Genomic DNA, 17942 nt, shown 5'->3' with positions numbered 1-17942 from the left:
GCCGTTGGCAGCAGTCGGCTTCGCATCAGCATCCTCCCAAGGCACGTCAGCTCGACGGCCTAGCTGGGTAACCAGGTAAGGGAAAGGAAGGGTGCCTCTGACATGGACCCTGGCCATAAAGTGCCGGATGAATCGTGGGAGGTATAGGTCCTTACCCTCCATCACACACCAGAGAAGGGTGATCATAGTGGCAGGCAGCTCCGTCTCATGAGTGCTCGGCATAACAAAGTTGCTCAGGATCTGGTGCCAGAGCTGAGCCTCATCATTCAGATACATCAGCTTGATTCCTTTAGGCATTGTGGTGTTCTTACCCATGACCCATGGGACAGTCGGATTAAGGGCTATCATCTGCTTGACAGCATCCCAGTCAAATCTCAGAAAGCGCATGTCCTCTTCAGCTTTTTGGTAACCGTCAGGCTGATCTGACTTAGGCTGAAGCTGCAGAAAATCCTCAATGGCCTCTTCAGTGACCAGTATCTGTTTCCCTCTGAGGTGCACTGCATCCAGGGAAGTCTTGAAATAATTATAGTAAAACTCTCTTACCCAAGAAGCATTGACCTCTGTCAGGTTTCTCTCCAAGAAGAACCAGCCTCTCTGTTTGATCTGATCGGAGGTGTACTGCTGTAGTTCTTCTAGAATTTTCAAAGTCCTCTCTAGGTACAGATTTCTGGAGGTAGCAAACACTGGATACTTCAGCTCACAGTATCGGTTTACAAACTTAATTGGATCATTGGCAGGGAGGAGCTGGTCAGCCTTCTCCTGCGGGGTAAAGTACTTTTCCCGCCAGGAGTCATCATGCATAATCTCCAGGATAGACATAGAGGATTCACCTCTTTTCCGTTTGCCAGTTGTTGCTTTGCCTTTGCCCTTACGCTGACGGTCAGACATCCTGAAAAACAGAAATCTAAGATATAATAAAAACAGGAAAATAAATAGGCAAATAACAAGATAAGCACAAAGTGGCAAAGGAGCAGTAGAATTTATGAAATGAGTTGAATAATTGTGCATTTTGGATTGTTTCGGAGTTAAAAAGCTGAGAGGAGAAATTACAATCCAAAATATGTTATAAGTAGAATACCTGTTAATTAGGAGAAACAATAAGCATGCTATGAGTTAAAAAGTTGAAGGAGTTAGTAAAAAGGGCAAAGGGAGAAGTTAGAAAGTTAAAAGTGGTTAAAAGTGAAAAAGTAAAAAGTAGTGAGTTAGGAGAAAGAAAGTTAAAGTAAGTGGCATTGAGTATTGTTTCCTAAGTAACCAGAAATTCGTAAATTGAAAAACTAGTCAACTCATATTCAAAAATGTCAGGTTAGTGACGATGATTCATAAAGATATAAAAATAGCAAAAATTAAAATCGAATCATCAAAAGTGCAATTTATTAACCAGGAAAACGAAAGGAATAAGAATGCGGGCCCGTGCATTCATGAAGTGGTTCGGAAAAAGCTAAGTAATGCCAAATTCAAATTGCCAAAACAAAAACATGAATGAAAAACAAAACAATTTACAGAAAATTGGGCAGCATTCCGGCTAAAATTGGATGTTTCTGGAAAATAAACAGCAAGCAGAATAGTTCATATAAATTAAAATAAAGCTGTAATTACATATACGAAATATGAACATGAAAAAGCAGTGTAAAAAGCAGCATGAAACAGTAAAGAACAGCATATGAACATTATTAACATCAGAATTGCGAAATTGATAAAACAAGAAGCACGAACAGCGCAATTATCAGGCCTAAATCCACTAACCACATCCTAGCTAACTAACCACCTAGAGTCCACTACAAACATGCATCTCTAACTAGCCTAATTTGAACATAATTGGAAAAATATGCAACTAACTACGAATGAAAGAAAAAAATGGCGTTCGACGGAACCTGGTAGGCGTATGAACTCTAGGGAACAGAGAGATGGTGGGGGTGTGATTGTGGTGGTGGTGGGAGGGGCACGGTGGCGCGGTGGCGGAACAGGGCGGCGCGGTGGTGGGAGGGGGGTTTCGGGTAGGTGACTGGTGGAGGGGGGTGGTTGAAGAAGAATGGGGGTAAGGTTGGTGGTGGTGGGAGGGGCGGCGGTGATGGCACGATGGTGGTGGTGGCCGATGAGGGGGCAGTGGTGGTGGAGGAAAGAAGAGAAGAGAAAGAGAAGAAAGAGAGGGAAGGAAGAAGGAGGGGGTGGTTGAAGAAGAATGGGGGTAAGGTTGGTGGTGGTGGGAGGGGCGGCGGTGATGGCGCGGTGGTGGTAGTGGCCGCAGAGGGGGCAGCGGTGGTGGAGGGAAGAAGAGAAGAGAAAGAGAAGAAAGAGAGGGAAGGAAGAAGGAGGGGGGTGGCGTCGCGGTCGTGGCTGGGTGGTCGAGGGTGGTGCGGCGGTTGGAGGTGGTTGGGGTGGTGGTTAGTGCAGAGGAAGGAGAGAGAGAGAGCAGAGGGGGTTGGGGAAGGAGAATGGGGACGCGGGGGGGATAGGGTTTCGCGTCACCGGGGTTAGTGAATTTGAATCCACGCGAACGCGTGGGGCACGCGATCGCGTGGCTAGGGTGGAATGAGGTTGACGCGATCGCGTGAGTGACGCGATCGCGTGGAATGGGTAAAAGGATGAATGACGCGGTCGCGTGAGGCAGGCGACCGCGTTGATGGAAATTGTGCTAAACGCACAATTCTAGCGTCGTTTCAGCGCAACTCTCTGCCTCCATTTAGGGTGTTGTGCAATCCACGCGACGCGAACACGTCGCTCACGCTTTCGCATGGGATGGGCATTTTGCAAATGACGCGTTCGCGTGATGGACACGAACGCGTGAGCCATTTTGCACTAAACGCACAACAGCCACACGATTCCAGCCCAGATTTCTGGGCATTGGATTTTTACGCCGATTTCCAGATCACGCGTTCGCGTGATTGACGCGGACGCGTGGGAGGTGGTTTTCGCAACTGACGCGAACGCGTTAGCAATGCGGTCGCGTCGCGCCCCTTTTTTTTATAAATGTAGGTATGCAATTTTGCAGTATGCAATGCTAATGCAAATGCTATGAATAACATGCAGGTTCAATAATATAACATAAAATCAAACAGTACGAAATAAAATTTGAAAAAGAAACGACCATACCATGGTGGGTTGTCTTCCACCTAGCACTTTTAGTTAAAGTCCTTAAGTTGGACATTGGATGAGCTTCCTGTTATGGCGGCTTATGCTTAAATTCATCCAGAAATCTCCACCAATGTTTGGAATGCCAACAGCCTCCGGGATCCCAAACCAGGCATGTGAAGCCTTTGAGTAGCTTCAAACAGGTTCTCAGGCTCCCGGGGTGACGAATGTCAGAATAGATTCCAGGATCCCAAACTTTGCTTTTAAATCCGCCTTTGTCTTGATCTATATTTTTCCATCCGAGCGGTTTAGAAATTGTATTCTCACCAAGATGACCAAACGTCTTCCGAGACCCATTCAATTGAACTTGATACCAATCCTTGCACTTCGAATTGAAACGTGGAACCTTATTAAACCTTGCGCACCATATCTGAGTACGAGCCATTTCCCTCTTACTCTTAAAGCCACAGAAAGCTCTAAGCTGGCCATCTGTTTCAAGCAAACCATATTCAAGTGGAAAAGTAAAGATAAAGGTTAAGGATTGTACCCACTTGAAGCTTGTATTAGGTGGTAATGGCCTTGGGATAGGTGTTTCCAGTGGTTCTGTAAGTTCTAATCCCTTGTAATCTTCCGCGAATTCCTCCACTTCTTTGCAAACTTCTTCAAATGCAACCACGTCTTGACCAAAGTCTTTGAGATCTTCCTTATCACTCAAGTCATAAGTCGGATGTCGAGAAAAATCTACCTTTGCATCATCTTCGTATTCACTTGGGGAAGATTCTTTAATCTCAGAGAATTCACTTGCGGATGTAAGCTCATTACTAGGAGAACTTGACTTGAGACTATCATCATCAAGGAAACTTGCGTCTTGGATTATTCCGTCTAGTTCTTCATAAAATACCTGCTTTGGGGGTTGTGCACTATCCTCCTTAGCATCAATTGTAACGTCCTTGACGGAATTTTTCACAACTCTAGATTCCCATGGAGGTTCAGCATCTCCTAAATCTTCAATCAGTACTTCTTCTTCTTGGATAATTTGAGCTTCCTCCAATTGTTCCAGAACAAAGTTATGCTCATTACTGCCTACTGGGGTTTCTAGTGTCTCTTTCATGTTACGTTTGTCCTTAGATTCTCCACATAAAGCTATTGGAATTCCTTGAGTGTCTAAATGTCTGGAAGATAATTGATGTATTGCTTGCTCCAGCTGATGAAGGGTTGTATGAAGTTGATCTACTGTTTCCTTGAGGCGAGCCTGTGATTCTCGAGATGATGAATATGGACATGGTACATAGGAAAGTGGTGGTGTTTGGGAGTAATTGGATTGGAATTGGGGTAAAGAAGGATCATACGGTGGTGAATGGTGAAAAAGAGCTTATGAGTGTGGTGGTTCAAAGTTATGTTGAGAGGATGATCTATAGGCACAGGGTGGGGCTTGTTGGTAGTTACAAGGTTGTCCACCATATCTATTAGCTTGGTATGCATTGTAAAGTGGTCCTCGTCTGTGATACTGTGGAGGGTGTTGTTGCCTAAAGGGTTGATCAAGTCCTCGTGGCTCCATCCATCTTTGATTGTTCTGACCTTGATGCATGTTCATGCTATAACTTCCGTTCCCTTCAACAATATTAGAACCAAACTCAAAGCGAGAGGGGTGAGAATTCATAGTAGCTAATGGAAATAAAAGTAGAAAACAAAAACAAATAAACAAGTAAAAGAAAAATATTTACAATAACCAATAATAAGGCACACGTTTGCAGTTCCCCGGCAACGGCGCCATTTTGAAGAGAGAACTTTTGCGTGACCTAGAAATTTGCAGAATAAACCCTCGTTGTAGGTATAGCTTCTAAACCAACAAAAGTCCTTTCTCACAAACGTTTTGGTTGTCACAAGTAACAAACCCCTTTAAAATTGATAATTGAAGTATTTAAACCCCGGATCGTCTTCTCAAGGAACTGCAGGGATGTGTTCTTATTATTGGTTATGGATTTTGTAAATTGGGGGTTTTGAAAGTAAGGAACAAGTAATTTAAATGACAAATAAAATAAATAAATAACTATAAAATAAATTCTTGGCAAGGTATGAGAATTTGGAAGTCCTATCCTAGTTATCCTTATCAATGGTGATGAGAATTGAGTTTTAATCCCACTTAGTTAGCCTTTACTAAAGCAAAGGAAGGTCAAGTGGACCAATTAGTTTGATCCTCAGGTCCTAGTCAATTCCTAAGAAAGGACTGGATTTATTGAAGTTCAATTCAATTAGCAAAGACAACAATTATCAATCACGTTGAGTTTGATAACTCATGAGTTACCAATTAATCAACCAAAGCCAAAAGGAAAAATTCTAAATTATTTATACAATTAAAGGAAAGCAATCATAATTCTGAAATACCTCAAATTATATTAAATAGAAAATCAAATCTAAACATGAATGGTTCATAAGCCAAATTGGCAACAAAAGTAATTAAAAGAAAGCTTTAAAAGATCTGAAAGCAAAAGAGAAATATAAAGCAAAAGGAATATTGAACCCTGATAAAGAGTCGGAATACTAAATTGAAATAATAAGAAATCCTAATCCTAAAACCTAAGAGAGAGGAGAGAACCTCTCTCTCTAAGAACTACATCTAATTCATGAAAAGTGAATAATGGAAGACCTCTCATGAATGGATGCACTCTCCCACTTTATAACCTCTAATCTGTGCCTTCTAGACTTGGATCTGGGCCAAAAAGGTTTCAGAAATCGCTGGGAGCGTTTTCTGTAATTTCTGGTGCGTGGCGTCTGTCACGCGTCCGCGTGGGTCACGCGGTCGTGTCATCTGGAGTTTTCCTTGTCACGCGCTCGCTTCGGTCACGTGTACGCGTCATCTGTGTTTTGTTCATGGCGCGCGTCCGCGTCAGTCACGCGTTCGCGTCGCTGCCTTTTTGCGCTAGGCATGCGACCGCGTCGTCCATGCGTTCGCATCGATGCCAGTTTCTTCAAAAACTCCATTTTGTACTTTTCTTCCATTTTTGTATGTTTTCTTTCCATCCTTTAAGTCATTCCTGCCTTAGAAGATCTGAAACTACTCATCACACAAATCACGGCATCGAATGGTAATAAAGGGTAATTAAAATAATTATTTTTAAAGCATAGGAAACATGTTTTTCACATATATCACATAATAAGGAAGGAAAAGTAAAACCATGCAATTTACATGAATAAGTGGATGAAAGGTTGAATAAATCACTTAAATTGAGCACAATATATATATCATAAAATATGGGTTTATCAGGGTCCAACATATCTATCATCTTGGTATGCATCTCGGAATGGCTCTTGACCATAGTAATTTGGTGGAGGTGGTTTGTCACGAAGGGGTCCACCATAACTATTGTCTTGGTATGCATCACAGAATGGTTGTTGTCCATGGTATCTTGGAGGGTGTTGTTGCCGAAAGGGTTGATCAGATCCTCGTGGCTCCGTCCATCTGTGATTGTTTCGACATTGATGCATGTTCCTGTTATAGCTTCCATTCCTTACAACAACATTCGAACCAAACTCAAAGTGACGGGGTGAGAACTTATAATAGCTAATGAAAATTAAAAACAAAAATAAAAACAAATAAACAAGAAAAATAAAATATTTACAATAACCAATAATAAGGCACACGTTTGCAACTCTCCGGCAACGGTGCCATTTTTTTGACGATCAAGATTTCTGCTAGTAAAAAATTTTTATAAAAATAATCACGTTGTAAGTATAGTTTCTAAACCAACAGAGAATCCTTTCGTACAAAAGTTTGGTTGTCACAAGTAACAAAACCCAATAAAATTTATAACCGAAGTATTTAAATCTCGGGTCGTCTCTCAAGGAATTACAGGGAGGTATATTTATTATTAGTTATGAGTTTTCTGGAAAATTTAGAATTTGGGCAATGGGCACAAGCATATGATTGTAAATTAAAGCAATGAAAATTAAAAGAGATTTATATTATTCTAAATAAAAAGTCTTGAATGAAAAAATGATTAATTAGAAGAAAATAAATTATTAATTAGAAAAACTCTTGGCAAGGTATGAGAACTGAAAATCCCATCCTAGTTATCCTTATCAAGGGTGATGAAAATTGTTTATTGCTCCCACTTAGTTAACCCTTACTAAATAAAAGAAAGTCAAGTGGACTAATCAATTTGATTCCTCAAGTCCTAGTTAACTCCTATGGAAATACTAGCTTTAGAGGGATCCAAATCAATCAGTAAATTCTAATTTTCAATCAACAGATGTGTTTGATAACTCAAGTGTCACCAATTACTCAACCAAAGCCAAAAGGAAAAAATCCAAATTATTTATATCATAAATAGAAGAAAGCAATCATAAATCTAAAATACCTCGAATTGTATTGAATCAGATTAAACATTGGAATCCATAAACCAATTTGGGAAAATAAACAAACTAAAGTAATAAAATAAATAAAAGTAGAAGAGAAACATAAATTAAAGGAACATTAAACCTCGAATTTGAAGAAGTAAACATACTCTAAGAGAAATCCTAATTCTAAAACCTAAGAGAGAGGAGAGAGCCTCTCTCTCTCTCTAAACTACATCTAAAAACCTAAAATTGTGTATTATTGAATAAATGATTAATGATTCTTCTTGATTCCCTCATTCTTCAGCCTCTATACTACACTTTTGGGCTTGGAGTTGGGCCGAAAAAGGGCCTAGAAATCGCTGGGAGTGTTTTCTGCAATTTCCTGCACGTGGCGTCCATCACGCGTGCGCGTGGGTCACGCGTGCGCGTCATTGGAGATTTTCCTTGCCACGCGTACGCGTCAGTCACGCGTACACGTCGTTTGTGATATGCGCCAAGCATGCATCCGCGTCGTCCATGCGTGCGCGTCGCTGCCATTTTCTTCAAAACTCCATTTTGTGCGTTCCTTCTATTTTTGCATATTTCCTTTCTGTCCTCTAAGCCATTCCTGCCCTTTGAAGCCTGAAATTACTTAACACACAGATCACGGTATCGAACGGTAATAACGGATAATTAAAATTAATATTTTTAAGGCATAGGAAACATGTTTTCACATATATCACATAATAAGGAAGGAGTTGTAAAACCATGCAATTCATATGAATAAGTCGGTGAAGAATTTATAAAAACACTCAATTGAGTACAAGATGAATCATAAAATAGGGGTTTATCAGTCCTCAACCATCTTGTGATTATGAACTTCCTGGAAATAGGTTACAATCCATCTGCCACTATCCTTGTTCACATGGAACACGCATCTCTGCCTCACACCCACATCTAGTCTTTGCCTTTGGCTCATGTTTTCAATCGTCAACTACATCACACGGTTTTTTCTTTCCGAAAGTCCTGCCTAAAACATACAAAAGATTGTTGTGTCACCTCATTATTTACATTTCGCCGACACCTATACCTTCGAGCAGGAAACCCATTCATTTTTGTATATAAGTTATAGAATAAAAATGCAACTTTCTGATCTGGAAAATGGAGACTTTTAATCTCTTCCACTGTGATTTCCTTCATATTCATACAACCTAGATCCGCGATTTCATCAGTTGTCCTTTCTTCCCAGATGTCATAGAACCCATCTCCAAATTCGTCATGTATGTCTGACTCTGCTCCAAAACCTTCAAAATGTTCAAATCCCTCACTCTCTTCCTCGCCTACGAAACTTTCTTCAACAATAACATGGCAACCTTCGACTGAATCGGGGGCACAGACTGACTCCTCAAAATAGTGCTCTGATTCTTCCACTTCCAAACCTTACAACCGAATAAACTCAACATAAATCAATGGAACAAAAAATTTCTTTATTTCATAAAATTGGCATTTTAAATAACATAACAAACACGCGAAAATAAAAAAAAGTCTAACCATGAAAAAAATTAGCAGACTAAAGAGGTGGCTACTTATACGCAGATGTAGGCAGAACATCAACTTTACTTCACTATGCAAATCTAGGCAAAACATCAACTTTACCTCGCTTTCCTTTTTAGTTTCACAACCTGCGTCCCACTAACCATAGTTATTAAAATCAGACCGGACCGTTCAATTGAACCAAAAAATTGGTGAACTAGATTCTATATCGGTTCGGTTCGATGCTTGAACCGAACAAGGCAGAGAACCGGTGCAAAACCGGAGTGAATCGGTGAAAACTGGTTAAACTCGGTGAGATCGTCTGATAGAATCACTGGAAGTTAAAATCTTTTCAAAATGCTTGGGGTGAATTTTGAACCCCTATCCTCAATTAAAAAAGTGCCTTTCACAGCCACCAAGCTATCATATTTGTTGTTAATTTATTTGCAAATTATAATATATATATATATATATCTTTCATCAAATAATTTGCTTCTATTTAATTTATTTTAATCTTAGTTATAAACTCACTTATTTTTAAATTAATTATATTTTTATTTAACAATAATTATAAACTCACTTATTTTTCCTTTTTATAATTATATAATATCTATTAATAATATTTTTTAATAAATACTTGTAGTATATAATAGTATAATAGATATAAATTAATTAATAAATTATTAAAATTTAAAATAATAGTTATTTTAATATAAAAATAAAATAAAATATTTATGATAGAGTAGAATTAACAAAATACTTATTGTTCCTGTTCCATATTGTTTTAGAATAGTTAGATATTCCTAAAATATTAGTGAAAATATGTGTTTTAAATTTTTGACTTTTTATTTTTTATTTATATAAAATTATAGAACCGGATTAACTGATTTAACCAATAATACCGGTTAAACTAATGACCCGATAATCCAACAATTTAATTGATTCAATCACCAGTTCGATTCTGACAATTATGTCACTGACATTCTCTTTTTTAATACGGACTTCGAAATTTATTTTCGCTACCAAGGTTTTCTTAATAAACTTTTTGAAATAAAAAAAAAACTAAAAAAAATAACCTTGCAACACCAAAACGAAAAACCTATAAATATATCCTAAACTTCTAAAAAAAATTGACTGGCCTGCCCACATCATTAGCGCTACGAATCCACCAATCAAGACTTAAAAATTCAAAAAACCTGTTTCCATAATATATATTAGTTATGTGGTTAGTATTTAAATTCATATTACCATCCGAGGTGAAACTGAAAAGCAACAAAAAATTCACATAACTTTTCTTTTAAAATAACTTTTTAAAAGATTATATATGAATAAAAATATTATATATTAATAAAATATTATATATTAAAAAAATTTTATATTATATTTTTTATTTGAAATAATTTTAGAAAATTTATATATTAAATTGAACAATATTTAAAAATTAGATTTTAAAAAAATTTAAAAAGGCCATAATCCATATTGGAGTTATACTACACATCCAAGTATTTTTTTTATCCAAGTTTTATTCAAATAGGTCTAACACCAACAAAACTACTCTCACTAAAGAGCATCATTACACAGTGCTTTATCTTCTTCTTCTCTTCCGCGCTTCTTCTTCTTCTTCTTCTCCCCTGCGCTTCTTCTTCTTTTTCTTTCAAATATACGCATACGTCATCTTCTTCTTCTTTCAAATTCACGTATAACTCCTCCTCCTCCTTCTTCACGCACGCAGATTCTCCTCTTTCGTTATTGTCATCACCAACAACACCAACATTTTGCTAATAGATTATTTTTTTCAATCGAATTGAATTGAATTGAATGGATGCAAGTATTCTGAATTTGAATTGAATTGAATTGAATTGATAATCTCTAAATTGTAGACAGAGATATTTCGAATTTGATTTTATATAATAGATTATGTTTTGTTCATTCAGTACTATACAATTGTTTCACCATGAGTACGTGTTTGGTTCATTATGCAGAAAGCTATTTGAATTTGATTTTATATAATGGATTATGTTTCGTTCATTCAGTACTATACAATTGTTTCACCATGAGTACATGTTCCGTTCATTATGCAGAAAGCTGTTTGAATTTGATTTTATATAATTGTTCATTCAGTACTATACAATTGTTTCACCATGAGTACGTGTTCGATTCATTATGCAAAAAGCTGTTTGAATTTGATTTTATATAATGGATTATGTTTCGTTCTTCAGTACTATACAATTGTTTCACCATGAGTACGTGTTCGGTTCATTATGTAGAAAGCTGTTTGAATTTGATTTTATATAATGGATTATGTTTCGTTCATTCAGTACTATACAATTGTTTCACCATGAGTATGTGTTCGGTTCATTATGCAGAAAGTTATTTGACTTTGGTTTTATATAATGGATTATGTTTCATTTATTTAGTACTGTACAATTGTTTCAGCATGAGTACGTGTTCGGTTCATTATGCAGAAAGCTGTTTGAATTTGAATTTATATAATGGATAATGTTCCATTCATTTAGTACTATATAATTGTTTCACCATAATAACACGTTCGATTAATTTCTGTTCTGCACAATTTAAAACTCTTCCTCCTCACCTTCTACCGCTTCTTCACCTGGGAGAGAAGGACAAAAAGACAAAAAAATACAGCAACAACAACAACAAAAGAATGACGATAAGGAGAAAACACGTGAAGAAGAAGGAACGCGAAAAAGAAGGAGAAGAATGAGGAGGAGGAGGAAGTCAAACAAGAAGAAGATGCACTGTGCATAAACGAGCGTGAGGCGCGAGAGAAGAAAAAGAAGAAGCGCGAAGGAGAAGAGAAGAAGAAGAAGAGAAGAAGCGTGAGGAAAGAAGAAAGCGGGAAAAGCGCGTGACCTAAAATTGCTTGGATGAACTTGGATGCCAAAATTACTTGGACGTGGAGAATATCTCATCCATTATATAAAAAATATTTACTCTCACTGATAATTCTAATCCCTCTCCCTCAAACCCTAATTTCTCTCCACAAATCCTATTTTCTCTCCCGCATGGAACACAGAGAGCCTTCATGAGTGGCAGGAAAATTTCACCGGAGCGGGCTGAAACCGACAGGATCGCCGGCGCGAGAAGCGCTTCGCTGAAGACCAACCTGTACCCTAACCCCAGCGAGGAGCTTCTGAAGAGTGAGACGAGCTGGTACGCGATGCAGTTCTCGAGGCTGGGCTTGATGAATCCCTTGGCGAAGAAGAAGGCGAGGCAGACGAGCCACAGGATCGGGTCGCCAGAGCCTGAGAACGCCGCAGCGAATGGAAGGATTTTAGTGAGGATGGAGACACTGAGTCCGAGGATGGTGACAGTGATGGAGGACCAGATTCGACGTGGTTGAACAACGTCCGGCAGCAGAATTTTCTGCACCTTTAACCGGACGCATCGTCGGCACGAAACGACGACAGGCATGATGACGACGACAACAGCGTCACCGGAGAAGCATATGGATCATCGGAGGATCGATGCTGGACGCGCAGACCGATGCTGGGAGAAAGTATGCAGCGAAAGTTTTATATATGCATGTAGATGTTTATTTTTCATGTAAATGAGATGTTTATTCTTAGTGTAAATGGGATGTTTGTTCTTTATATAAATGAGATGTTTGTTCTTAATGTAAATGGAATGTCTATTTTTCTTGCAAATGAGATGTTTGTTCTTAATACGGCACTCGAGGTTGGTGACGACAGAATATGGCGACGCTGGGGAGGGAGTTTGAATTAGAAGAGAGTGTAATTAGAGTTAAAAGGGAGAGAATGATTAAAATTTTCACTGAGTTAAAATAATCTAAATGTTCAATTAAAATAATTTAAATATTCAATGCAATAGATATGCATATGGTTGTTTTAATGAGTATTTAGATGATTAGTTTATTGGATTTGGTTGAAACATAAAGACCTAATATTTTCAGGAGCGATCATTTTTATATGTAATCGGCTGCTGAGGTGGGTGACAACTAGAGGAGGTGTCACGGCGCTCTTAGAGCGGTTGGGTAAGGCACTGCTAGGGTTTAGTAGTGGATAAGAGATGTTTAAAATTTAAAATTAGGAGGTAAAAGTTTTTTAGATATTTAAAATTTGAAATTAGGAAGTAAAAGTTTTTTAGTTACTAAAATTTAAGAGATGTTTCTTATTTTTTAATTTACCTTGGGTCAATAAATCAATCCATTGTACACATTGTTAAGATTGCTCATTGTCTCTCCAGTAAAATTCGGTATAAAAAACATTCACTCTTAACAAAACCCTTTTAAAGGAAAAGAGAAGAAAGAGGTAAAGGGAAGCATCAAGCCATCAAGCAAAAGAAAACAGCAGTGAGAAGTCCAAAGCCAAAAACTCCAAAAAGGGGGCAGTGCGACTGTGACTGTGACGGTGACCGTGACTGTGAGAGTGAGGGTAAACAAGGGTTGACTGAGTCTACCGAGTCACTCACTCGCTCACTCACCTACAATGGAGACCCTGACGGCCACACCCGACACGGGCACGACCGTGCGTGTCTCCAACATCCCCATATCCGCCACCGCCACCGACCTCGTCCACTTCCTCCAAGCCACACTGGGACCCTCCTCCGTCTTCGCCCTTGAGATCTTCACCGATCAGAACAACGCCACCTGGAACTCCCGCTCCTTCGGCCGCGTTCAGTTCGAGACACCCGACGCCAAAACCAAGGCCCTCTCCCTCTCCCACCACAACACCCTCGTCTTCAAATCCCACTTCCTCCACCTTTCCCACGCCCCCGACGATGTCGTCTTCCGCCCCTCCCTCCCCTCCCACCGCCTCGAAAACGGCACCCTCTATGCCGGCTTCATGGCCCGCGACGACCGCATGAGTGTGCTGCACACCTGGGAACGTGTCAGGGGCTGGCCCATGCCCGAGAGGAGGAAGATCGAGTTCTGGGTCCCACATGATGGACAGTGCTACAAGCTCGAGATTTGGTTCGAGGATATTCTGGAGGCCAATGGGTACTGTTTGGGTGGTGGTGACAAACTCAATGCCCTCCTCTTGAAGGTACATCCAAGTGCTTCTTGATTAATGTGTAGTGCCTACAAGGTGTTTGATTTTTTGCCAGTGAGCTTCAGAACTGTGTGTTGTATTGTCTTTTTTTCTTTTTTTTAATGGTATGTTATGCATGTGGGTCTTTGCCAAGGTTTGGTACAGTATTTTTCTTACAAAGTAATGATCTTTTTCTGACTAGGCTATGCACTTAATTTTGTCATCGGTTGATGTAATTTTTGGTTTGTTATATAAACTGCAATGACAATGTTGCAATTTTTCATCTTGATCTGTAATTTTTCTGAACTTCTAACTTCTGCTTGACTATTTCATTCTCAGCTGAAATATGCACCAAAGATTTATCAGAAAAAATTTGGGTCAAATGTGTCGTCGAAGTTTAATGCTGCTAATGGTAGGTACCATTTCTGCAAGGAGGATTATGATTTTACTTGGGTTCGTACGACAGACTTCTCAGCTATGAAGGCACTTGGACATTCTACATCGTTTTGTTGGGAGATTGAGGAAGGACCATTCAATCAGGATATTTTTCGTAGTTTCCCGCTCTACAGAGAAATTCTGAAAGATCTAACTCTAGAGGAGGGGGAAGAGTATTGTTCTCCGGCAGAAATAGTTCCACTTGTAAACTGTCTTTCTACAGATACTAAGATACCGTATGAGACCCTTTTCCAATTGAATTCCCTCATTCATACCCAGAAAATCAGTCTTGCATCAGTAGATAGTGATTTCATTGACTTGCTAGGAAGTTTAGATGAAGAAACCAAAGCCCTGATTTTTCAGAAATTGCACAAGCTGAATTCCACTTGTTATGAACCTCAAAAATTTGTGAATACTCAATTACATGTGCTAAGTAGTAAGGGTAGAGGTCCTCATCCATCATCGCAGAAAAGGCTGATGGAGAATAACATAATGAGCTGTCATAGAGCCTTGATTACCCCAACAAAGATTTATTGTCTTGGTCCTGAGCTTGAAACCTCAAATCATGTGGTAAAGCATTTTTCTCAATTTGCTTCAGATTTCATGAGGATCACTTTTGTTGATGAGAACTGGGGTAAGCTTCCAGTTAATGCTGTATCAGCTAGTTTGCAAAAGGGAATCTTTTCAGAACCTTTTAGAACTAAAATATATGAGCGGATATTGACTATTCTTCGAGATGGGATTGTAATTGGTTTGAAAAAATTTGAGTTTCTGGCTTTCTCTGCGAGTCAACTCCGATCAAATTCAGTTTGGGTTTTTGCTTCGAGTGACAAGTTGAAAGCAGCAGATATTAGAGAATGGATGGGATGCTTCAACAATATTCGCAGCGTTTCTAAATGTGCAGCGAGGATGGGTCAGTTGTTCAGTTCATCAATGCAAACTTATGAAGTGCCCATTCAAGATGTGGAAATAATTCAAGATATTGAAGTTGAGACTGATGGTATAAAATACTGCTTCTCAGATGGTATTGGGAAAATTTCCCTCTCTTTTGCAAAAAAGGTTGCTGAAAAGCTAAAATTGGATAAGAATCAGATTCCATCAGCATTTCAAATTCGGTATGGTGGATACAAAGGTGTTCTTGCTGTTGATCGCCATTCCTTTAGGAAGTTATCGCTGCGTGGCAGTATGCTTAAATTTGAATCAAAAAACAAAATGCTTTGTGTCACTAATTGGAGTGATTCAATGCCTTGCTTTCTCAACCGAGAGGTTATATCTTTGCTGTCTACTTTAGGAGTAAAAGATGAGGCGTTTTTGGCAATGCAGCAGGAACAAGTGCATTTGCTAGGAAGGATGTTGACTGACAGTGATGCGGCTTTGGAAGTTTTGGAAACCCTAAGTGGAGCTGATTCTAAAAGCATTCTAGTGAAGATGTTGCATGGATTTTATAAGCCGAACAGTGAGCCTTACCTGGCGATGATGCTCAAAGCAAATTATGCATACCAGTTATCTGATTTGAGAACTAGATGCCGAATATTTGTTCCCAAGGGTCGTATCTTGTTAGGTTGCTTGGATGAAACTGGTCATTTGGATTATGGTCAAGTATTTGTCCGCATAACTGTGCCCAAAGCTAAGCAACAGTTTGAAGATGAAAGCTTGAGGAAAGTGGATGGTGATGACAGCACTTGTATACTAGTGGGGAAGGTGGTAGTAACAAAAAATCCTTGTCTTCACCCTGGAGACATCAGAGTCCTTGATGCTGTCTACAGTGAAGAACTAGAGGAAATGGGTTTGAGGGATTGCCTTGTATTTCCACAAAAAGGTCGTAGGTATGTATACGATGCATTAAATTTGCAAACCACATTTGATTGCAATCATTATTTTATTAAAGGTGAAATTATTATATCCTTACATTCATATTTAGGCCAGGTTGGTTTTTCTTTTCTCTTGATAGAAAGTCCAGCTAGATTGTTGTTAACGAATGAGTCATTAATCTTTTGGTAACAAAAGAAGATACTTATTTTGTGGTTAGTTGGTGCACTGATGTCTTGTAATGCAAATACTGTTTCGTGGGCATACAGGCCTCATCCAAATGAATGCTCTGGGGGTGACCTTGATGGAGATTTATTTTTCTTAAGCTGGGAGAAAGATATGATCCCATCTCACACTGATTCTCCAATGGACTACACGGGGAGGAGGCCTCGTATAATGGACCACGATGTGACACTGGAGGTAATTTAAACAGTCAGATAAGTATATATATATATATATATATATATATTTTTAACATTGATAAGTATGAAACCATTCCTTATCTGCTTACCTATGTTTGTGAGAGTAGGAAATCCATAGGTTTTTTGTTGATTACATGATCAATGATACCTTGGGTGCTATCTCAACCGCCCATCTGGTTCACGCTGACCGTGAACCAGAAAAAGCCAGGAGTCACAAATGCCGGGAGTTGGCAGAACTTCATTCCATGGCTGTTGACTTTGCAAAGACTGGAGCACCTGCTGAAATGCCAAGAGTTCTGAAGCCAAGAGAGTATCCGGATTTCATGGAGAGGTTTGACAAGCCTATGTATATCTCCAAAGGGGTACTAGGAAAACTCTACCGTGACATAACTGAGTTGAAATTGCAAGTAACATCAAGCTCTGCCTGGTCAGAGAAACTTGCTGAGCAATACTATGATCACGAACTTGAAGTTGATGGTTTTGACGCCTACCTTGAAACCGCATCAAGTCACAAAGAAATGTATGCTCAGAAGATGACTAGTTTAATGAAATTCTATTGTGCAGAGACTGAAGATGAGCTGCTGACTGGAAACTTGATAAACCGCGCGTCATATTTGCAGCGTGATAACAGGAGATATGGAGATATGAAGGACCGGATCCTGATCTCGGTCAAGGATCTTCAGCGCGAAGCCAAAGAATGGTTTGAAACAAGCTGTGAACCCCGTGAATATCAACCTATGGCATCTGCATGGTATCATGTGACCTATCACCCAAAATATTACCAGGAAAGCTCCAACTTTTTGAGTTTTCCATGGATAGTTGGTGATATTTTACTGCATATAAAGGCTGTATATAGTGGAGTTAACAAATAGTAGCTTGGTCTAAGGATTAGGATCACTCCTTGCCAAATGAATACCAGAGGGTCATGTTCTCATCTCCACCCTCCAACTTTTACAATAATAATAATTTATCCTTCTCAAGTTTATTTTAAAAAGGAGGATCATAATGTTAATCTAAGGTTTTCTTTTGGCAAATTATATTCTTGCTTGGTGGTTGGCCCATTCTCCTACAACCGAAGATCCTATTTTTGGTATTGTAAATATAAAAGTTAATAGATATTATTACATTAAAATATTTGATTTAATTATCTATTATCTCAATGGTATTTTAAATTGTAATGTGATTGATTAGTTGTCAGTCTAGTTTATAATACACTGATTGAAATATCAAAATTAAACCCATTCCAATTTCCTAAGTAGCGGAGGTTAGTTTTGTTGGGGTTATCTGTTGTGACTATTCACGGGTCGATATGTTCAAGGCTTTAATCAGTGGGACAATTCCC

The 17942-nt window shown here is 38.9% G+C and overlaps 1 protein-coding gene across 1 annotated transcript; it reads left to right on the top strand.

The window, feature by feature from the left end:
• The first annotated feature begins 13151 nt into the window (after positions 1-13151).
• Positions 13152-17634, top strand: RDR2 (RNA-dependent RNA polymerase 2). The gene is made up of 4 exons (XM_088501621.1): positions 13152-13949; positions 14274-16195; positions 16448-16598; positions 16708-17634. The coding sequence occupies exons 1-4, from the start codon at positions 13392-13394 to the stop codon at positions 17470-17472; spliced, it is 3396 nt and encodes a 1131-aa protein (XP_088357747.1). The 5' UTR covers positions 13152-13391; the 3' UTR covers positions 17473-17634.
• The last annotated feature ends 308 nt before the right edge of the window (positions 17635-17942 follow it).

The sequence above is a fragment of the Arachis ipaensis genome, chromosome B1 (genome assembly GCF_059453495.1).
Source record: "Arachis ipaensis isolate K30076 ecotype BB chromosome B1, ASM5945349v1, whole genome shotgun sequence".
In the NCBI taxonomy this organism is placed as follows: domain Eukaryota; kingdom Viridiplantae; phylum Streptophyta; class Magnoliopsida; order Fabales; family Fabaceae; genus Arachis; species Arachis ipaensis.
Note: the sequence above shows the minus strand (reverse complement) of the source record. Positions and strands in the feature narration are given on the sequence as shown.